Source organism: Mustela putorius, unplaced genomic scaffold, assembly GCF_011764305.1.
Source record: "Mustela putorius furo isolate JIRA1106 unplaced genomic scaffold, ASM1176430v1.1 tig00001012_pilon_pilon_pilon, whole genome shotgun sequence".
Classification (NCBI taxonomy): Eukaryota; Metazoa; Chordata; class Mammalia; order Carnivora; family Mustelidae; genus Mustela; species Mustela putorius.
This window is the reverse complement of record NW_025421531.1, coordinates 1,319,716-1,340,520: the sequence shown is the minus strand read 5'-3', so window position 1 is coordinate 1,340,520 and position 20,805 is coordinate 1,319,716. Positions and strand designations below refer to the sequence as shown.

The following is a 20,805-nucleotide window of genomic DNA, read 5'->3' as shown; positions in this document are numbered from 1 at the left end:
ATATATAAAACTTTTCCTATACTTAAGACTGAGAATCATGAACAGCACAAAATTCAGTCATTTCAGATAGAAAATACTACAGTAAACTAAAATCTTGAGGTTGTTTGTAGTTGTAGGAACAAAACTCGGAGAACATAGTGATTGACAATATGTCCCTTAGATAAGAACACAACTGTTACATTAAAAACAGATATTTAAATTAAAAGCCAATTGTTTACTTTTAGGGGACAAGTCGACTAAACCTTAGAGCAGAAATACATGCTTGTTTCTGTGAAGAACAGCATGCCTATTACCACAGGAGCTGGAAGATACACAACCTCCAGTTCTCCTGCTTAGAGGTTTCCTCTGACTGACCTGCATACATATCTTCCAACACGGTGCCACCAGACAACCACAACAGTCCTATTTCCACACTCCAGTCACATTCATTTAGCACCCAATGAAAATACAATGTTCAGAAGAATGGTATACATGTCAAATAATACACTGGTAAAGAGAATTCTTATCTGTAGTTTCAGCTGACATAATTGGTTGCTATGGGCTTTGGGAAGAATTTAAAAATCTAAAAATTGTTCCTAGAATCTCTCTCTGAAAGGTCTTCATAGCAATTTTTAACTGCACCACTGTGCTGCAGCGTTAAAAACACAAGGGGCACAAGCACACTTCAATAGTCTTAAGTAGGAAGTAGACCTGGGTAATCTTTGTTCTCTCACCAACTGTTCAATTCTTAATCTGCAAGAAGATTCTCTGTGCTTCAGGTTTCAGAATAAATGCTGATACAGGTGGCACCATTAAAAGACAAATCAAGAATATGTAAAATGCAGATGGAGAGGTTAAAATCCTCTGGATTCCCCTTCAGTCTAAACCTATAAAATCTACATTTTAATAGCCGATTTTCCAGAGACCACAAGATTTCTTTTTGCATATGCCCTTGATGGAATTAATGAGAGAAGGAGAGAAAAGCATATGCTTAAATGCCTGGGGGCAACTATAACAAAGGAAGAAATTACAGTTTATTAACACAATTCCAGTACTCAGAGCATATTGCTTGTTCTAATTATTCCAGAAAGAACATGTACTCTACAGTCCAATCTCTGTAACTAATGTGCTTATAGACTTTAAGAGGGTGATATTTACCAGCTAAATATTGGTCAAAATAGTAGCTAACATTTAGACATCTGCTTTAAAGAGAAGCATCTCTTCCACCTGCTTCTACAGGCCACAAAGATACACTCTAGTTAACATATTACTGACAGGATGATGAGAAAGCTCCTGTCAGATGCTGGCCAGCCGGGTGTTTGAGACAAAATGCACAGCCCCAGCTGACTAGTTAAAGAAAGTCTGGTGAGGTACAATTATAGAGGCATATGACAAGACTTCATGCCTGACTGATTTGAGAACCAATGACATGACTTTAAACAGCAATGTTCTCTACCTCTGGTCACAAAACAGCAATAAGTCAACTAATATACTCTTGTAATATCATGATTTATTCCTTTGCTTTGAATACATGAGACTTTGGTATGATGTTCTGCTAGTCTACCAGAGATGCACTTGGGGCTTAAACATCTAGGGCCTGCCTACAGCATGTATAAAATCAGTGTTCTTGTTCAGGGTTACAGGAATGCTTCTGTGTGAACTTGATAGTGTATATATCAATAGAATAAACACTAACTTGTTTATGTCCCAATTCATTAAATTTAAATAAAACACAATGTAATAATGGGTCCTAACAAAACACCACACTTTAGGGAGTGGGTGGGATAAAAATGTGATGGGCATTAAGGAGGGTACCTGTGATAAGCACCGAGTGGCACATGTAACTGACAAATCACTAAATTCTACACCTGAGACTAATATTACACTGTATGTTAACTAACTGGAATTTACATAAAGACTTAAAAAAAAATAAAAAATACCACACTTTAATATGGAGGGAATTCATGAAAAATTTAAACATATCATTATTCTTGATAGTTTTGCTAACATATCTCAAAATTATTTTTTTATTTTAAAGTTTACCTCTCTAAATTACAAATTCTAATTTTAACTACAAATGGTACCTAAGGAAAGGGACCTTAAAGCAATCTGATTCTCTATCATTGTATCATCACTGAAATACCCAGCAAGCTATACGGTTGACAACTATGATTCTAACAAATTATGGTGTTGAAGAGTAAACTCATACATACAAAATTCTTAAAATCATAATAAAATTATAAATGTAAAGACACCTTAAGCTATATATGTTCTTCTAATTGTTAAAATTTTGGCTATAAATTCAAAATATGAAAAATGGGTAAAATGTCTTGTATTATTACTAAATACAGCATTGTCTTCACAGTATATAAAATAAGAATGTAAAATGCTTAAAAGCAAGTCAATTCATTAACACTTTAACTATTCCTTCCTTGGTTGTTTCAGACATTTCACTGAATTCTTCCTAAAAAAATAGCTTATTTCTAATTTATGTTATAGTACTAGTGTTTGACCTTAAATGTTACTATGCATGGAATTTACGGAAGATATATACATACACATGAATTTTTCAAGATAGATTCAAGTAAAACAGCTTCTCCCACATAGTAAGGGTAAGGAGATCCTGAAAGCAAGCTTGAATTATGTTTCTTTTATCAGTCCTACTGTCCCCAGGAATGAACCAAAACAAAGATGGTAACGTATAAGTGACATCACCATCAAGTTTCTATGAATTTTCAAACGATTGGCAGAAGAAGTTCACCTTAAACATAAAAACAACTCCCTGAATAATTCCAAGCCTTTATTAAAATAATTTTATTATTTAACTCAAATGAAATTAAAGGGCAGTAGGCATGTTAATTTTTACTCTAAAGTGCAGATCTAGTCTTTTACAAAATTATAGCTAATAATCACTGAATCATTGAATGTTATGCAGATACAGTTCTAAGCACAATATATATATGTGCATTATACACATGTATATATATATACATATGTGTTTATATAACTATAGAGACAGAGCTAGATCTACTCAATCTTTATAGCCCTATGAGATTAAGCTTGTGTTACTCCCATTCTCCCAGTTTACATGGGAAGAAACTGAGTCAGAGAGAGGTTACTGAGCTATTAAGAGGTCTTTATAAATTGCAATAAAGAGAACACCAGTCCTTTACAATAGTCATATGCTCAGATTGATTTCAAATGTTTTTGTAAATAGGGCAGCGTGTGCATTCATTCCCATAGCTCACTCCCGCACTTTATTATTCAGGTCTCTGCTCAGTACTACCCCATTCAAGCAGCTTCCCATGACCACTCTACATAAACTGAAACCCGCCCCTCACACCCTTCATCCTGCACACACACTTGCTTTATCACTTACCCCTAGGCACTCACCACCAGAAGATGTAACAACTACTTTTATTTATTCATTTCTTTGTTTCATTAGTCCAATATAAGCTCCTAGAGTGTTTGAGCTTTGCTTTGCTTACTGCTGGATCCTTAGTGCCTAGAAAGCACCTAGCATATAGCAAGTCTCATGACAAGATTTAGTTCCTAGGCCTCTGAGATAGTTCGTACAATCTTTTTAATCTTCAGGACAATAACCGTATAGAAATATTATTTATAATCTTGAAAAAATCATGTTTAAAAAATAAGGAGGAAGAGAATGGGGAGAAGAATGGTTTTGCTTCAATGGCAAATTAAAAACAGCAGAAAATGGGTGCCTGGTGGCTAAGTTGTTGGGCGTCTGCCTTCGGCTCAGGTTATGATCCCAGGGTTCTGGGATCAAGCCCCAAATAGGGCTCCTTGCTCAACGGGAGGCCTGCTTCTCCCCTACTATTCCCCCTGCTTGTGTTCCCTCTCTCACTGTCTCTCTCTGTCAAATAAATAAAAATCTTTTTTAAAAAAATAGCAGAAAAGCAAATATATAAAAAGTACCAAATGACTCAGATTCAATTTCTCAGTATCATTTTAAGAAAGCGCAAATTAACTGTGTCACTACTTTGTGCTTATTCTATGATTATACTACATCACATGTTTAAATGCATATAATGTGTTTTTCATACATAAAATAATATATTTTCAATATTTTTGGAAAAGTGGGCATATGAATATTATAATTCAAAATCTCAAAGCATATTTTTTCAAATGTAGAGTAATGGAAATAATCCCAAATTAGAATCAGGACACCCAGTTTCACACTACCTGTACCTAACTAGCTGTTTGGCCCTGGGGTGGCCATTTAACCTGTTGAAAAATACACTGCTCATTGTGTTTTTTGTTGGTTTTTTTTTTTTTTACGATTTTATTTATTTTGACACAGAGAAGAGAGCACAAGTAGGGGGAGCAGCAGACAGAGGAAGAGAGAAAAGCAGGCTCCTCGCCAAGCAGGGAGCCGGTTGCGGGGCTTGATCCCAGCACCCTGGGATCATGACCTGAGCTGAAGGCAGACATTTGACTGAATCACCCAGGCACCCTCCACTTCTCATTGTTAAAGACTAAATAGATATCCCACAGGACTCCTGAAACTGCTGCTAACGTACTAAACTTCATGCAATGAGGTTTACATTTTCACTATGGGGGAACAAACCAAAAAAATTACCTTATTCTTATCAATTAACCAAATTTGCAAGAAAGGAAATTTATGGAACATTACATGTTTTAATAAATACCTGATACATTACTAAAAATTATGTTTAAATTTATATTAAAGATTTTTAAGTCAAAATACTAAAATTTTAATGTTTACAATAGAAAAAAGGTTAGGAAACCTAGCAAAATACTCTTGAATATTTTTCTATGACCCAAGAAAACTCCTATTCTCATTGCCTTTACCACAGTAATGAAGACCTTCCAAAAGAACATTTCAGCAAGTAGCATAAAACCTGTGATTAAAAAAAAAAGAATGCTACTTTGACTTTTAAGTTATTATCAGCCTGAAGAGCTCCTCCAAATCAGAACTATTATAGAAGCTACTCCCAAACCACTACTTGGCAACAAAGATGAATCTACCTATTACCAGGTTAGGATAGCAGCTATTATCATGGCCCCTTGATTTCTTTCAAGTAGCTCCAATGGAAAAAGCCACAAGTGAATAATAAAGATCTCATAATAGCTCTTAAGAATTCTTTATATGGTAGAAGGCACTAAAATGAACTCTGGAGAGTTAAAAAGAAAAAAAAAAAAACCCAACTCTCATCTCCTGATAAGAAAAAATAATTAACCTGACTTAATGCATCTGGGAAGGCTTTCTATAAATCAGACTTTTGTACTTCAAGAGCCAGATTAAAACCATATATCAAAAAAGTATGTAGATATTGTCTCATAAGTACACATAGAATATTTCTAAGTCTGCGGAGGTTCGTGGGTCTTTTTGTGAAATGCTCAATATGTTCTACTTAAAAGGAGAAGTGTGAAGTACTTACAGTGCTTAATTTGCTAGAGGTAATAATGATGCGTCTCTCATGTAACATGCTGGCATACAGCTGCAGCATGTTATTCACATCCACGGCAACAAAATATTCTGTAAGATTTCTCTGTACAATTGAAAAGTCATCGTGTAAGTTGGAGCTCATGGTGATTATGAAGGAAAATATTTTATACATTTACCAACAACTCTTAAAGTTCAAAGGATGTTATTATTAAAGATGGTATTCATTAAAATAATTAAATTTAATACTATTCTGCTGCCACATGAAGCACATAACATTCTATTATTATTTGAAACATAATCCTACCCCAGGAAAACATTTCTCAGAGGGTAATCAGAAGATCACACATTTTCCACTCTCCCTCCCCCAAGTACTTATAAAAGAAGCTGATTTCCGGGCCCCAACTGTACACTTGCTGAATTGTAATCTTCAGAGTGTGGCTCCAAGTATCTTTTACTTTTTTTAAATAATTCCTGATAATTCTTATATACACTGAACTTGGAGAAATGCTATTCCAGAGTCTTTTTATGTTTGCCAGTCACTCAGTAGGCAACATCACTGCCTGATAGTACATATTATGTACAAGGCACCCCAAGGATGAGATGGATTCATAAAGCAGATCTTTGTTCCTTTATTAAGGAAAACTCCTTGTTTATATCCCATGTCGGACCTATTCTATGCTCCTATAACCAAATACATTTTGATGTTAGCTTAGCTAATTTTCTTGATTTAAGACTTTATTTTCCCCACATAAGGTCAAAATTGGGATAAGCTACATTAACTTTGACTTTGAGAAGTTCTCCTTCTTACTTATTTTTAACTTTCTGTACTCAAACATAAGCATCCTGGAGGGTTATAAAGTAAAGAAGAGACTGAATAAGATATGATAATAAAATGAAACTGTAGTATCAAGTAGACTATGACCTAGAAGGTGAAAACTTTTCATTGGGCAAGAAAACAAGAAATCCAATAAATAGTTTATTTGATTTCCAGAAGGCAGAAACTTTACCAGGACAAATTTGTAATGGCAGGGTATATCACAGAATCTGTAGTATCAGTGAGTGATGTTGAATTTAGTGGGGAGAAATTCATTTACTGTTTTCTATATCTGAGGTCTATCTCACTTTCCAATTCAGTTCTTCATATGGATTATTTTTATGGCATTCAACCTTGGTATTTTCCTATAGTCTCAAAGAAAAATAATTTCTAGATGGATAAGTATTTCTCAACACAGAATGCTGTGTGGATAATCTATATCAGGCCCACATTAAAAACAGTCTCATCTAGTCTTTTCATATGAGTTATATGGACTCGCCTGTACTAAAAACACCACAGTCTTGGTTTAATATTGGAAAATTTACAATTATCTCTCCAGACTTCATGCACTCATCACCCATGCACTTTTGGAAACCAAACCCTTAGTAGGTTTGAAAACATTTTGGGAAGAACAGTAAAGTTCTGAAAAAAATAACTATTTCTGGAAATTTATTTTTTCCTATTGATGTTTCTTTCACTTTTTATTGAATTTTTTCTATTGATCCATTGTATCTTTCCAAGAGAAGTTGAAAAAAATTATTTAAGAGAAAATTTCCTTTTCGCACAGCAACCAAAACCCTATTTGTCACTTCTACTTTCCATGTAAATTTTTCCACAGAATATTAATTTATAAAAACTATTAAAACACTGAAACTATTTCTAATATGGCTACAATTAGGACTTTAAATAAAATACAAACTTTAGTAATTTTTATAATTTCTTGTAGTACCCCTCAAGTCCTACAAAATATATATCATGTAAATCAAAATCAAGAAATCAAGTACAGGGGGCACCTGGGTGACTCAGTCAGTTAAGTGTCTGCCTCCAAGCTCAGGTCATGATCCCAGCATCCCAGGATCAAGTCCCATTATTGGGCTCCTTGCTCACTGGGAAGCGTGCTTCTCCCCTGCCTGCCATTCCGCCTGCTTGTGCTTGCTCTCTCCCTCTCTCTCTGTGTCAAATAAATAAATAAAATCTTTAAAAAAAGAAATCAAGTATAGGACATTATGATTTTCATGGAGTTATGCAAGTAATCTAAAATGCTACAGTCACTTCACTAAAGTAATTATGTGTATAAAAATATTTCCCATTGCCAGTATTTATCCCCTACCAAGTAGAGTCATCTGAGATATTTCCTCTACCTCATCCCGGGGAGCTCAGGACCTAATATACGTGTGTGTGTGTGTGTGTGTGTGTGTGTGTGTGTGAGAGAGAGAGAGAGAGAGAAAGAGAGAGAGAGAGAGAGTGTGTGTGTGTGTGTGTGTGTGTGTGTATGATCCTACTGAACTATCTCAAATGGTAGAAACAGTTTTTCTCATAAAATTTTCCTTACCTACAACCGATATTAAGAAGGGAGTAAAACAGCAGACACATCAAGAAGAAAAAGAGGTAACAATACTATTCCTATTTCTTATTTCTAACAAAACAGGTAATTACAATGTATTCTATTTCTCTATACAAAAATCTTTAGGCACTGAGACAAAAATGAATATAATTCATAATATGAGTAGCATTAAAAAGTACAGAAAACAGAAAACTTACACTCTCAGGAATTGTTGGGAGTCCAGTTACATCTGGGGCAATGAAGTAGGAATGCTAATAAATAGAAATAAATCACGTAAGAAAAGCAGAATTAAAATTTTGTAGCAATATATATAATTTGAAAAAAATAAGAAAAGATACATCAACTAAATTAATAAATGCCAAGGATTAACATTCAGGATTTGCTGAATTTGAAAGATTCTTAAATAACATGGTATTGAATAATAACCTCAGACAAAGAGTTAAGTGTTGGTTAAAAACATTCAACTTTAAAACTGAAAATAATAATCATGGGAAAAGTTTAAGACAAAAAGTATGTTACTGAAAAATATATAGATAAATAGATATAGATATATAATACACACATATACATATAAATACATTTAGGGAGACTGGAAAATAATGAGGTTTGCCATAAATTCCAGAGTGTCTGTGGTAAGTCACAACAAAATCTTCTGGTACAGATCAGCTACTATATTATTCAGAAAGCAGCAATAGGACATAATTTTTAAATATTTAAAACCTTTTAAAAATGTAATTATCTCAAAATATGACCCTCATACGCCCACTGAACAGTAATTACCTTCTATAATATTCAAAGCAATACAACAGTTCATAGATCTATTTATATAAAAAGCATATTGTATATGTCTTCATGTTCCCCATTCATGTTCCCAAATTTTACCACCCAGAGTCAGTAAAACTAAATCACCAGAATTGTTTTATTTTCTGTTCATATTAATCTCCAAAATTATTTTCCTATCTTAACCACATAAGGACATACTTAATACTGTCTTATAGTTAAAAACTGGAAAAGAAACATTCTAGCCAATACTGGGCACAATTAACCAGTCAGAACAGGCTAGTTAGCACAGTCATAATGTATAATTTTCCAGAGTAGAAGAACAATATGAGATAAATCACTAGGTCTCCTGAGACCTTGTGACAAAAAATGTGACAGAAATCTCATGCTGTGAATGCACGTTAACATTACTACTACTGACAATGGAGAATATGCATAGATTTGGTCTCTATTAACTACTTTATTTGGAGGGGTTTTTAATAGTACTATATTTCATAAAACTATGCTCTAAAAGATAGTATAAACAGAAAATATACTCCAAATGATTAATTTTCTTAAAAGAGACAAATTAACCATTTCCCAAAGGACTGGAGTAAATCTTAAAAACACAGTGAAAGAAGTAATTATTTTCTCAATTTAATAGTGATTTTTAGAAGCCAATGACCTTTTAACTCACCGGTACTAGGAAGGGCTGATCTTTCAGAACTTGCTCACTGGCAATAAATATCTCTTGGTTCTTATAATATATGAGAGAAAAAATGAATATTTTACTTTCATGGGGGAAGTTTACACAATTTGCTGTGTACCTGAGACAAATTCATGTAGTTACATTATCCACAGTATCCAACTATAATTATAAATGCTATTTTAAATGCTGTTTTGCTAATTTTATGCTAGAAAAATCTCAAAGAAAGTATTTTCATTTTCAAAAGAGAGTAGAAAATGCTGTGGATATTTAGTGAATTTGAAATGTACTTTCAAAGTAAGCATTTACATTAAATATTAACTTTTTATACGATCTCTGTGATATTCTTATAGTTTCAATGTCAAGCCTTGAAAAATTCATGTGTTGGAGCATTCACAAAATATGGTATTATAAGAAAGTAGAGTAGTTTCCCAAGGCTTCTCACATTTTTCTATCAGAAATTGTGCAAACAAAATTTTCTTTCCACTTTGTGGAAGAACAATAATTCCTAGGATGATCAGTCGTTACTGGGCATCATAAAACTAAAACCTCAACAAGTAGCTGAGGACAATGTTTCTGGATCCCAACTCTGCCAGTCTGGAACAGCACAGCACTAGACATAGCACTTTGGTAAGCTCTAGCTGAAATCAAATGAAATTACTAAATGGACTTTACACGAATTTAGGACTTTACACGAATTTAAGACAATATTTTATCAACCAGCTGAATCTGCCAATTCTTTAGATACTGTATTGAGAAAAGGTGTACAAGATTTGAAAGCGACCATAGACATTGACTCAAAAGCTTACAAAAAGGCTTAAATTATAGAAATGAATACATAGAATAGAACACAGTCACTCAAATTTCCTAAACAAGATTATTTCAGCTATGGTACAAAATATGTTATCCAAATGAAATAAAATTTCAATTCATTAACAACTAATGTTAGGATAGCTTTTCATAGTATATCTAGATATATCATTTCACACAATTCCCCAAACAAGTTTCTCAAAAATGGACTCACTCAATTTCTCATATGAAGAAAAATAATCATCACAAGATATTAACTTTTTGCTAACATCACACATTTAGTGACCATGACTTAAACCAGTATCTTCTATTTTTAGATACTAAGAGATCTAATAGTTTTTGATATATGTATGACTCTTACTAATAAAGGTGAAGTATTTCAATATCCAGTATTTTTGAAATGTATTTTTAGAAGATATTTATTTACTCCAGAACAAATGACACTCCAATTTAAAACCAACACACTTTTTTAAAAGATATTATTTATTTATTTACATATAATGTATTGTTTGTTTCAGGGATACAGGTCTATGAATCATCAGTCTTACAGAATTTATAGCACTCAAATTCCATTAACGATCTAGGATAGCCACCCTCTATTATCTTAGTACCTATATTTCCTTTACCCTATAACAAAGTGTTAGAATCATTTTATAAATACAACTCCTTCAAAGAATGACACTTATTTTTGATAATCCAGACCTTTTCTTTGATCTTGATGTTTTTCCTTGACCTTTCTACTTCATTCCACTAACCACTAACCTTGCATTCTTTTGGGTTTAGTGACCTATAAATCTGAGTTTCTCCTTAACTTCCTTAACTTCCTTCTTCTAATTCTTTCACTTGACCTCCTTCCTTCTTCTATATTGTATTTTGGCAATTAGACATCAGCCTCTGCTTTATTCTCTCTATATTCTGTCCTTTAAATAGCTCAAGTATTCTTACAACTATTTCTGCAGATGACTGCTATATCTGGGTTAAAAATTTCACGTTATCCTTAGATTTCCAGTGTGCAATCTCCAAATGACTATTAAATATTTCCACTTTGGCAGTGTTCAAAAAGAGGGTGCAGACATAAAGGTACAGAGATCCTGGGGAAAAAAGAACAATTTATGCTGTTAACGACACAGGAAAGTTTCACAAAGTGGGAAGTGAGCTAGTTCTAGACTAAAGATGGATAGTCTACAAAGAGGCTTTAGTAAAAAAGGAAGATGTACAAGTGAGAAAACTCGATGTTCATTCAAGAAGATGAACAGAACAATGTGACCAGAGTAGAGAATCAACTTAGGAAAAAAAAAAGGAGAGAGACAGAAAAATGAAAAGGGAGACTGAGGCTAAGTAGTGTGTGGTCATGAAAGCCTGCTGGAAAGACAAATTCTGGACAAATTCTACAGAAAATGGGGAGCTTTTAGGTTTCAGAAAGAAACTTTATATAGTTTAAGGAAGTTTAATCTGATAAGAGTTTTGTAGAAAGGATTAGAAAGAGAGACTCTAAAGTAAGAACTATTTAAAGTGCTAAGCATCTGAACCAGGGTGCTGACAGTAAAAATAGAACAGAACAATGTCAGAGAATACTATTATTAAGCAAAATTATAGGAAAAATTTAAGCAAAAGAAAGTTATTACCAAAGAATATAATGAAAGTAACAATTTCTTTATTGTGCAAAAAAGCAAAAGACATGTAAATATGATTACATATACTTCAATTTACTTTTTCTTTCAATTTTTCTTGCATCATTATATATTTTTTCTTCCTTATAAGTGGCACAATTTACCACTACATTGGAAGAATTAAAATGAATATAAATAAATTTTAACATTTTATTTGGTATGTTGACTATTAATGAAAACATCCACATATGTGATCATTAACTTTGAACATTTACAAAATCTTCCAAAATACTAATGTGCACATTAAAACTCTTGGCAGTAAGTAATCTACACCACCACAGGCTTAGGTTTGACAAACTTCAACCATATTTTCAGTGTTTGGTGTTTTTTCTTTTTTTAAAGATTTTATTTATTTATTTGGCAGACAGAGATTACAAGTAGGCAGAGAGGCAGGCAGAGAAAGAGGAGGAAACAGGCTCCCTGCTGAGAAGAGAGCAGATGTGGGGCTAGATCCCAGCATCAGGCTCTATGGAGATCTGGGATCATGACCTAAGCCAAAGACAGAGGATTTAACCCACTGAGCCACCCAGGGGTCCCGTGTTTGGTGTTTATAAGGGAAGATGGATCACAGTGTAGGGAAAGAAGAAGCTTTAGCCCACAATTTTTATCATATAATTAGTTATATGCTAAACTTTCAATTCTTATTATGTACTGTTTTCATTTTAGGAAGGGTATTGTGCATGTGTGTGTACATGCGTGTGTGTTTCCTTATTAAGGATAAAGTTTACCACCTGAAAATCAATATTCCTTACAAAATATTCTCATAGATTTGGTTACTGCTACTGTAAATTTTAAAAATCTGTGACTCACGATCTATAAAAATATACATCTAAAATATGATAGTTGAAGCATGGCAAAAAGTCCCACTATCATCCTACAGTAATGTTACTAGCACTGACATTTCCTTAGTAGCAGAGTTTGCTGAAGTTGTATGTGTTCTTAAATGACAAAGTGCTATGACAAAAAAAAAAAAATCAATTAATAACTCAATACTTACCACACTCAAACTGACAGGAGTGTTTGCCTTTGGTACTGGGTGGCTATAGAGTGATTTGAGAGTTTCATTCAAATCATTTTCCTAGAGTAAAATGAAAAAGTACATTTTATAAATGAATTATATACTAAGTGATGTAATTAAAACTACTTGATAAATCATGCACTATGCCTTTTCAGATTAGACAAGTTCAGATTAGACAACTGCTTTCCTCAAGAATGTTTCAAATAACAGAAATTGAAATATTTAAATTTAATAAATATGAAAAAGATAATCAAATATCTTTATCCAAAAAGCATAACAGCAATACTGAGTACAGATCTCTATTTGGCAAAACTTCATTATTATAAAATATGCTAATGCTATCTATAGAGGAAATCATTTAAATCATTAAATTCAAGAACAATGGGATTGAATAAAAACAACAACTTTTTATCAGATCACTGAATGCTTCCATTTTCCATTTTAATTTTAAAATCTTAAACTTAATTTTTAAGGAATAGATACAGTTTAGTATGATCATTGTACTAAAATACAACATACAGGTTATTCTACATAGTTCATTTCTAAAGAGCTACCAGTCACTACTTGACTCACAATAAATGGAATTAAATAGAAGATATAACACATCTAGTTCCCTGAATATGTAAAATAATAATGTACCTTGATATGCATGCTCACTTTTTCCAAGTTATGCATATAAACCCAATAATAAATATATAAAGGTAGCTTTTTATACACATGATTTTTATTCTTAAAATATTTAGGTGTGGACAATATACCAGAGAAAATGACAATTGTTCAAAAATGGTAATAATTAATATTAAGGAATTTGGATATGAGACTTATAACTTCTCATAATTTGTCTTATAAATTAACTAACAAACCTTAATAATTCCAATTTCTGTAAGTGTTTGTGAACTGTGTGCTCAAAACTGCCTATTTGGAATTCTCCCTAGAATGACTTAAAGGAAATGACTATAGAACTTATCTCTTGACCATTAAGAAATGAAATATATCCAGAGAATATTGTGGATGATATTTAATGCTCTGTCTATACAAAACTCCTATGACTACATAAGGTTTTTTAAAGTCTAGCTTTTAAAATATCTTTATACTTGTCTGATGTTGATTAGGTAAGGATAACTTCGATTATAAAATCTAAATATCAATCTATATAGCCTGTGACACTGGATTAAAAATAAAAAGAAAAAATATTACAATTATAGATTTACTTCTGGTTTTTTAATTAATACTGTTGAACCTACGATACAGTTTCCTCTGATTAGGAACATAAATGTAGTCTCTCTTATTTCCTCTTTTCAGAAAACTAAAATTATACGGATTTGTTCACAGTATTTTCTTTTATATATTTCAGTGTTACTGATGGTCTCAGAGAGACTGACATATTATAGATATGTAAGCATTAACTTAACAGTAAGAGTTTCTAAAAGTAAAGTATTCTAAATTTGCATGACTAATGGAATTAATGCTGGTTCCAAATGTATACTCATAAAAACAAAGAACAAGAAATAATCATAAAGTAAAATTCTGGTTTTAAGTTTCCATTGCTATATTTAAATTCTTTTATTTCCAGTTATTTTGCTAGGAAAATGACTGTATAGCTTCAACATAAAACTGTTCAAGTAAAAAATGACCTTCTAATGAATACTTCACAGAATTATGGATGTCAAGTGTAGAGGGGGAAATATTTACACACACACATACAAATATACCTGAACTTCTGACAAACAGCAAACCTTGCTATTATGATATAATAATAAAATTTGGTTGCCAAATTAGGAGACTGTTTACCAGAAGCATAAAAGGAGTATCTTAATTCAATAATAATACATTTAAACTCTATTTAATAAGAAGTATCTGGAATAGTATTTGTGCTGAACTTGGGTTTTGTTTTTTAAAGATATTTACACATTGAATCTTAAAAGATGAGTGTTCTATCAGTAATCATGAGTGAGTGACATAATCTTGAAAGATAATTATATAGGAATTCTGGAAAACCTGAATGATTCAAGATAACTGGATAGTACATTATGTGTAAGAAAGAAGCAGTTTAGCCAGGAAGGAATATCAGAAACCAGATCACGGAACTTCTTATATGTCAGGCAGCAGACAAGTTTAGATTTTATTCTAAGAGAAAAAAGGGAACTATAAGAAGATTGTAAGCAGTGATATGATATAATCAGGTTTCAAAAAGAACATTCTTAAAAATCAAAATATAGTGGTACTTATAGCTATGAGTATTATGAAATGGCCATAAATGTACAGAAAAAGAGAAAACTAAGAATACAAAAAAGAACATCAAAGTTTTAGGTATAGATAGATGAAAAAGATCAAAGAAAGACATTATATAGTTAGAAACAATGGAAAAACAATGTCAGGCCAATCCAGAAAAATACAATCTTGAGAGTAATAAAGTATCAACTGAGACTATTTTTTTAAAGAATTTATTTATTTATTTATTAGAGAGAGAGAGAGAACAAGTACAAACGGGGGGCAGGGAGCAAAGGGGAAGGAGAGGGAGGAGGAGAAAGAAAGAATTTCAGGCACACTCCTCACTGAGCATGGAGTCTAACATGGGGCTCAATCTTATGACCTGGAAATCATGACCCGAGCTGAAACCATAAGTTGACACTTAACCAATTAAACCACCCAGGTGCACCTCAAATGAAAATTTAAAAAGATAACAAAGGATGGAAAATATACCCTGAATTTAAAAATTAGAAAACAATAACAGGCAATCATTACAAAATTTTTAAAAAACCTTTTATTTGAATTAAATTACATCAAATAGCACAGCTCATATCTTAGTAAATTAGTTCTTATAAAAAAATTCAAACAATGATTAACGGGGAAATTTTACAAATATCATCCTAGAAAAGTTGATTAATTCAAAAGCACACTTCAGCGTTTTCATTTTTATTTTTAAGAAAAAAAAGATAAAGACCTAAATGTAATGGCTAGAACTAAAATTCTTAGAAGAAAACATATGGGAAAAGCATCATGACACTGAATTTGTAATTTTTTGACATGACGCTGAAAGCATAAGCAACAAAAGAAAAATACATAATTGGACTTCATGTAAATTAAAAAAACTTTTGTGAATCAAAGGACACAATTAGCAAAGTAAAAAGGCAACCTATGGAATGGAAGAAAATATCTACAAATCATATATTTAATAAGGGATTAATATCTGATAATATATAGAACTGCTACCCAACAACAAAATTTGCTTAAAAATGGGCAAAGAATTTGAACAGATATTTTTCCAGAGAAGAAAACTAAATGACCAATAAGCACATGAAAATACTCTACATCAAGAATTAAAGAAATACAAATCAAAACCACAATGATATACCACTTCACACCCATTAGAATGGCTGTTATAAATACAAAACAAGGAGGCATTCCAAGAGGGCAGCGTAAGTCCTGAATTCATCTCCTCCTATAGATACAGCAAATCTACAGCTACATATGAAATCATTCCCCCAGAAAAATACCTGAAAACTAGCTGAATAGCTCCTGCACAACAAAGAATAAAAGACCACACTGAGAAATGTAAGAGGCAGAGATATGGCCTCATCCAAAACTCCATCCACCATGTGGTGACCCACAATCAGGAAGGATCTCAAGCAGCTTCTCCCTGATAAGCAAGGGGCTTACGACATATATAAGGCACCTCAACCCTTCAGACCTGCACCAGAGCAATGAGCTCCCCAAATGTCTGGCTTTGAAAATCAACAGGGCTTATGTCCAGGAGAACAATGAGTTGTAGAGAATAGAGTTCCTACTCTTGAAGAACTTGTGCACAGACTCACCTGCCACAGGACCAAGCACAAAAGCAGCAGTATGGAGAGCACCTGGACCTACATGAAGGAGATTCATTTGCCAATCCTAAAGCATCTGCCAGAGGAGGAGGAGCTTATTCAAACTCTCTCCAGAACAGAGGTACTGGTAGGTGTCATGTTTGCTTTCTCCCTCTACCTTTCTAGTGCTGGTGGGCACATCCTGGCCCTATGCCATTCCTGCAGCCCCACCACAGCCAGCAGAATTTACAGCCTACACAGGGAATGCTCCTTGAACACCTGGCTCTGGTAGCCAGGGCGAAGCTGAAGAGAAAGTTCTTGGCAGGCTACCACCCTCAGGGCTCTACAAACAGTAGAAGGAAATACAGTCTTCCTATTTACTTATCCTGAAACTTCTACTGAGAGGAATACTTTAGGATTACCACACACCTAAAGGCTACCAAAGTATTTCATAAGTATGAAACCACACTTTTGCCACTGTCACCAAGGGTATTTTTCCAGATTGATGGGTCTGAACACCATCAGACTTTCTGATTGCTGTCCCACAAACTATTTACATAACTTTAAAGCTGCTGCCTGAGGATCTAGCTTCCAACCAGCCAAAACTAGGAGCTGAGAGATCCCTCCCTCTGGGACATTCAAAGGATATGGACTATCTCAACAACTAGGAGTTATCAATAATGAATCAGGGTGTTTAGACAATCATAAAGGTTCAAGAGACAACCATGAGCTAAGGCAGGGTTGTATGATAAGGTTCATCAATAAAAAGTCATTCTTTCAAGAATAAGAGAAACACCTTTTTCGTCTAATGCATAGAATAGAAACCAACCAAAATGAGGAAACAGAAATATATTCCAAATGAAAGAACAAGATAAAGCTCTAGGGAAAAAACCCTACAAGAAATGGAGATGAATAATTTACCTGATAAAGAGCTCAAAGCAATGGTCATAAAGATGCTCACTGAAATTGGGAGAAGACCAGATGAACACAGTAAAAACTTCAAAAAGATAAAAAATATATATACAGGAAAGTATCAAATAGAAGTCACAGAAAAGGGACGCCTGGGTGGCTCAGTTGGTTAAGCAGCTGCCTTCGGCTCAGGTCATGATCCCAGCGTCCTTGCTCGGCGGGGAGCCTGCTTCTCCCTCTGCCTCTGCCTGCCATTCTGTCTGCCTGTGCTCGCTCTCTCCCCTCTCTCTCTCTGATAAATAAATAAAATCCTAAAAAAAAAAAAAAGTCACAGAAAAGAACTAAACTGAAAAATACACTACAGGGGTTCAACGGCAGACTGGAATCAGTGATCCAGAAGACAAGGCAGAGGAACTAACCCAAACAAATGAGCAAAAAGAAAAAATTATTTTAAAAAGTAAAGATAGCTTTAAAGGACCTGTGGATAATATCAAGCAGAATAACATCCATATTATAGGGGACAGGAAAATAATTTGAAAGTTATTTGAAAAAAAAATACCTGAAAACATCCCTAACAGGGTGTTAAAAACAGATATCCAGACCCAGGAAGCCCAGAGACTTTTTTTTTTTTAAGATTTTATTTATTTATTTGACAGAGACTACAAGTAGGCAGAGAGGCAGGCAGAGAGAGAGAAGGAGAAGTAGACTCCCTGCTGAGCAGAGAGCCTAATGTGGGGCTCGATCCCAGGACCCTGGAATCATGACCCAAGCTGAAGGCAGAGGCTTTAAACCACTGAGCCACCCAGGTGCCCCCATGAAGCCCAGAGACTTCTTAACAAGATGAACCTAAAGAGACACATACCAAGAAACATAATTAAAATATCAAAATATAGAGAGTCTGAAAAGCAGCAAGAGAAAAACAACTTGTAACAAAGGAACACCCATAATGCTATCAGCAGATTTCTCAGCAGAAACTTTGTAGGCCAGAAGAAAATGGCATGATACATTCAAAGTGTTGAGGGAAAACAAACTTCCAACCAAGAATACTTTACCTTACAAGGTTATCACTCAAATTTGAAGTAGAGAGAAAGAGCTTTCCAGACAAACAAAAGCTAAGGAAATACAACACCACTAATCTGGCCCTATAAGAAATGTTAAAGAGATTTCTCTAAGCTGAAAAGAAAGGGTAATAATTATTAAGAACACATATGAAAGTAAAAATCTCATTAGTAAATACATTGTAAAGGTAGTAGATTAAACACTTACAAAGCTAATATGAAGGTTAAAAGGCAATGGTAGTGAAAATAATTAAAACCATAATCATTAGTTAAGGAATATAGAAAATAGGGACGCCTGGGTGGCTCAGTTGGTTAAGGAATATAGAAAATAAAGAGACTTAAAATTGACATCAAAAGCATAAAACATGGGGGCACCATGGTGGCTCAGTGATTAAGTGTCTGACTCCTGATTTTGTCTCAGGTCATCATCTCAGGGTCATAAGGCTCCATATGCACTGAGTGTGAAGCCTGCTTACAATTCTCTCCTTCTCTCTCTCTGCCCTTCCCCACACGTATTCTCTCTCACTAAAAAAATAAAAAATAAAACGTGTTTTTATGGGAAGGTGGGTAAAAATTTAGTTTTAAAATGCATTCAAATTTAAGTTGCTATCAGCTTAAAATACACTATTAAGTATATAAGATGTTATGTGTAAGCTTCATCATAACCACAAAGCCAAACCCTACAGCAGATTCACAAAAGAAAATGAAAAAGGAATCAAAGTATACAGCAGCATAAATCCATCAAACCAACAAGGAAGAAAGCAAGAGAAGACCAAAACAGAGAAGAATTACAAAATAGCCAGACAATTGAACAAAATGGCGATAATTACATAAGTATACACAATTACTTTAAATGCAAATGGACTAAATTCTTCAATCAAGAAATACAAAGTGGCTACATAATTGAAAACAAAAACAAAAACAGGAGTGCCTGGGTGGCTCAGTCTGCCTTCAGCCCAGGTCATGATCCCAGGGTCCTGGGATTGAGCCCCACATCAGGCTAGGCTCCCTGCTCAGCGGAGAGCCTGCTTCTTCCTCTCCCTCTGCCCTTTACCCTGCCTGTGTTCCCTCTCTTGTTGTGTCTGTTTCTGTCAAATAAATAAATTAAATCTTTTAAAAATTTAAAAAAAAACAAACAAAACCATGCCCATCTATATGCTGCCTACAAGAGACTCACAGCATACGTAAGTATACACACAGAAAGGAAATGAAGGAATAGAAAAAGATACTTCATGAAAAAGGAAACTGAAAGAAAGTGTGGTAGCTATACTTATATCAGACAAAATAGGCTTTGAAACAAAGAACATAATAAAAAAACAAAAATGGGCAATTACATAATGACAAAGGGGTTAATCCAGCAAGAAGATACAACATTTGTGAAGGGAGAAATTGACAATAATACAATAAGTTGAAATTGACAGTAATACAATAATAGCAGGAGACATTAATACACTGGTTACATCAAAGAATGGATCATCCAAACAGGAAATCAATAAGGGAACATTGGCCCTAAGACACACATTAGACCAGATGAGCTATATATATAACAAACATTCCATCCCCAAACAGTAGAATACACATTCTTTCCAAGTGTACATGAAACAATCTCCAGGATATTTCATATGTTAGGCTACAAAACAAGTCTCAATATAGTCAAGAAAATAGAAATCACATCAAACATCTTTTCCAACAAAAATTGTACAAAAACTAGATGTCAATTACAAGATAACTGGAAAAATCACAAACAAATAGAGATTAGACAACATACTACTGAATAACCAATGGCTCAATGAAATTAAAAAAAAAAAAAGAAATTAAAAAATTACCTTGAGACAAATGAAAATATAACACACCAAAATCTATAGGATATAGTAAAATAGCTCTAAACTTTAAATTCTAAACTTTATAGTGATATAAACTATTAGTGGATGTAATATCACTCTATTAGTGATATTAGTGATATAAACTCTAAACTTTATAGTAATATAAACCACATGAAATATGAAAAATATCAAGTAGAGTAACTTTGCACCTAAAAAAATGTAAAAAGAAAAATGAAGCCCCAATTTTGTAGAAGGGAGGAAATAATAAATGTCAGAGAACATATAAGTGAAACAGGGGCTCAAAAGGCAATAGAAAAGATCAGTGAAACTAAGAGTTGGTTTTTTAAAAACAGAAACAAACTTGACAAACCTTTAGCTGGATTTACAAGGAAAAAAGAGAGAGTTCTCAAATAAATAAAATCAAAAGTAAAAGAAGATACAACTCACACCAAAGGAACATA

At 33.5% G+C, this 20,805-nt stretch overlaps 1 protein-coding gene across 6 annotated transcripts in view; it reads right to left on the bottom strand.

Moving 5' to 3' along the window:
- DENND1B (DENN domain containing 1B) overlaps positions 1–20,805 on the bottom strand; it is a 266,752-nt gene that overhangs the window by 123,246 nt on the left and 122,701 nt on the right. For 4 of the 6 annotated variants that reach the window (XM_013058106.2, XM_004756206.3, XM_013058105.2 and 1 more), the window contains exons 7-10: positions 12,731–12,811; positions 9,245–9,304; positions 7,986–8,039; positions 5,403–5,513 (exon numbers count right to left, since the gene is read on the bottom strand). In XM_013058106.2, the coding sequence (XP_012913560.1) occupies positions 5,403–5,513; positions 7,986–8,039; positions 9,245–9,304; positions 12,731–12,811 (306 nt within the window). The remainder of the gene's footprint in view (positions 1–5,402; positions 5,514–7,985; positions 8,040–9,244; positions 9,305–12,730; positions 12,812–20,805) is intronic. The other 2 variants (XM_004756208.3, XM_004756205.3) reach the window with 1 other exon arrangement.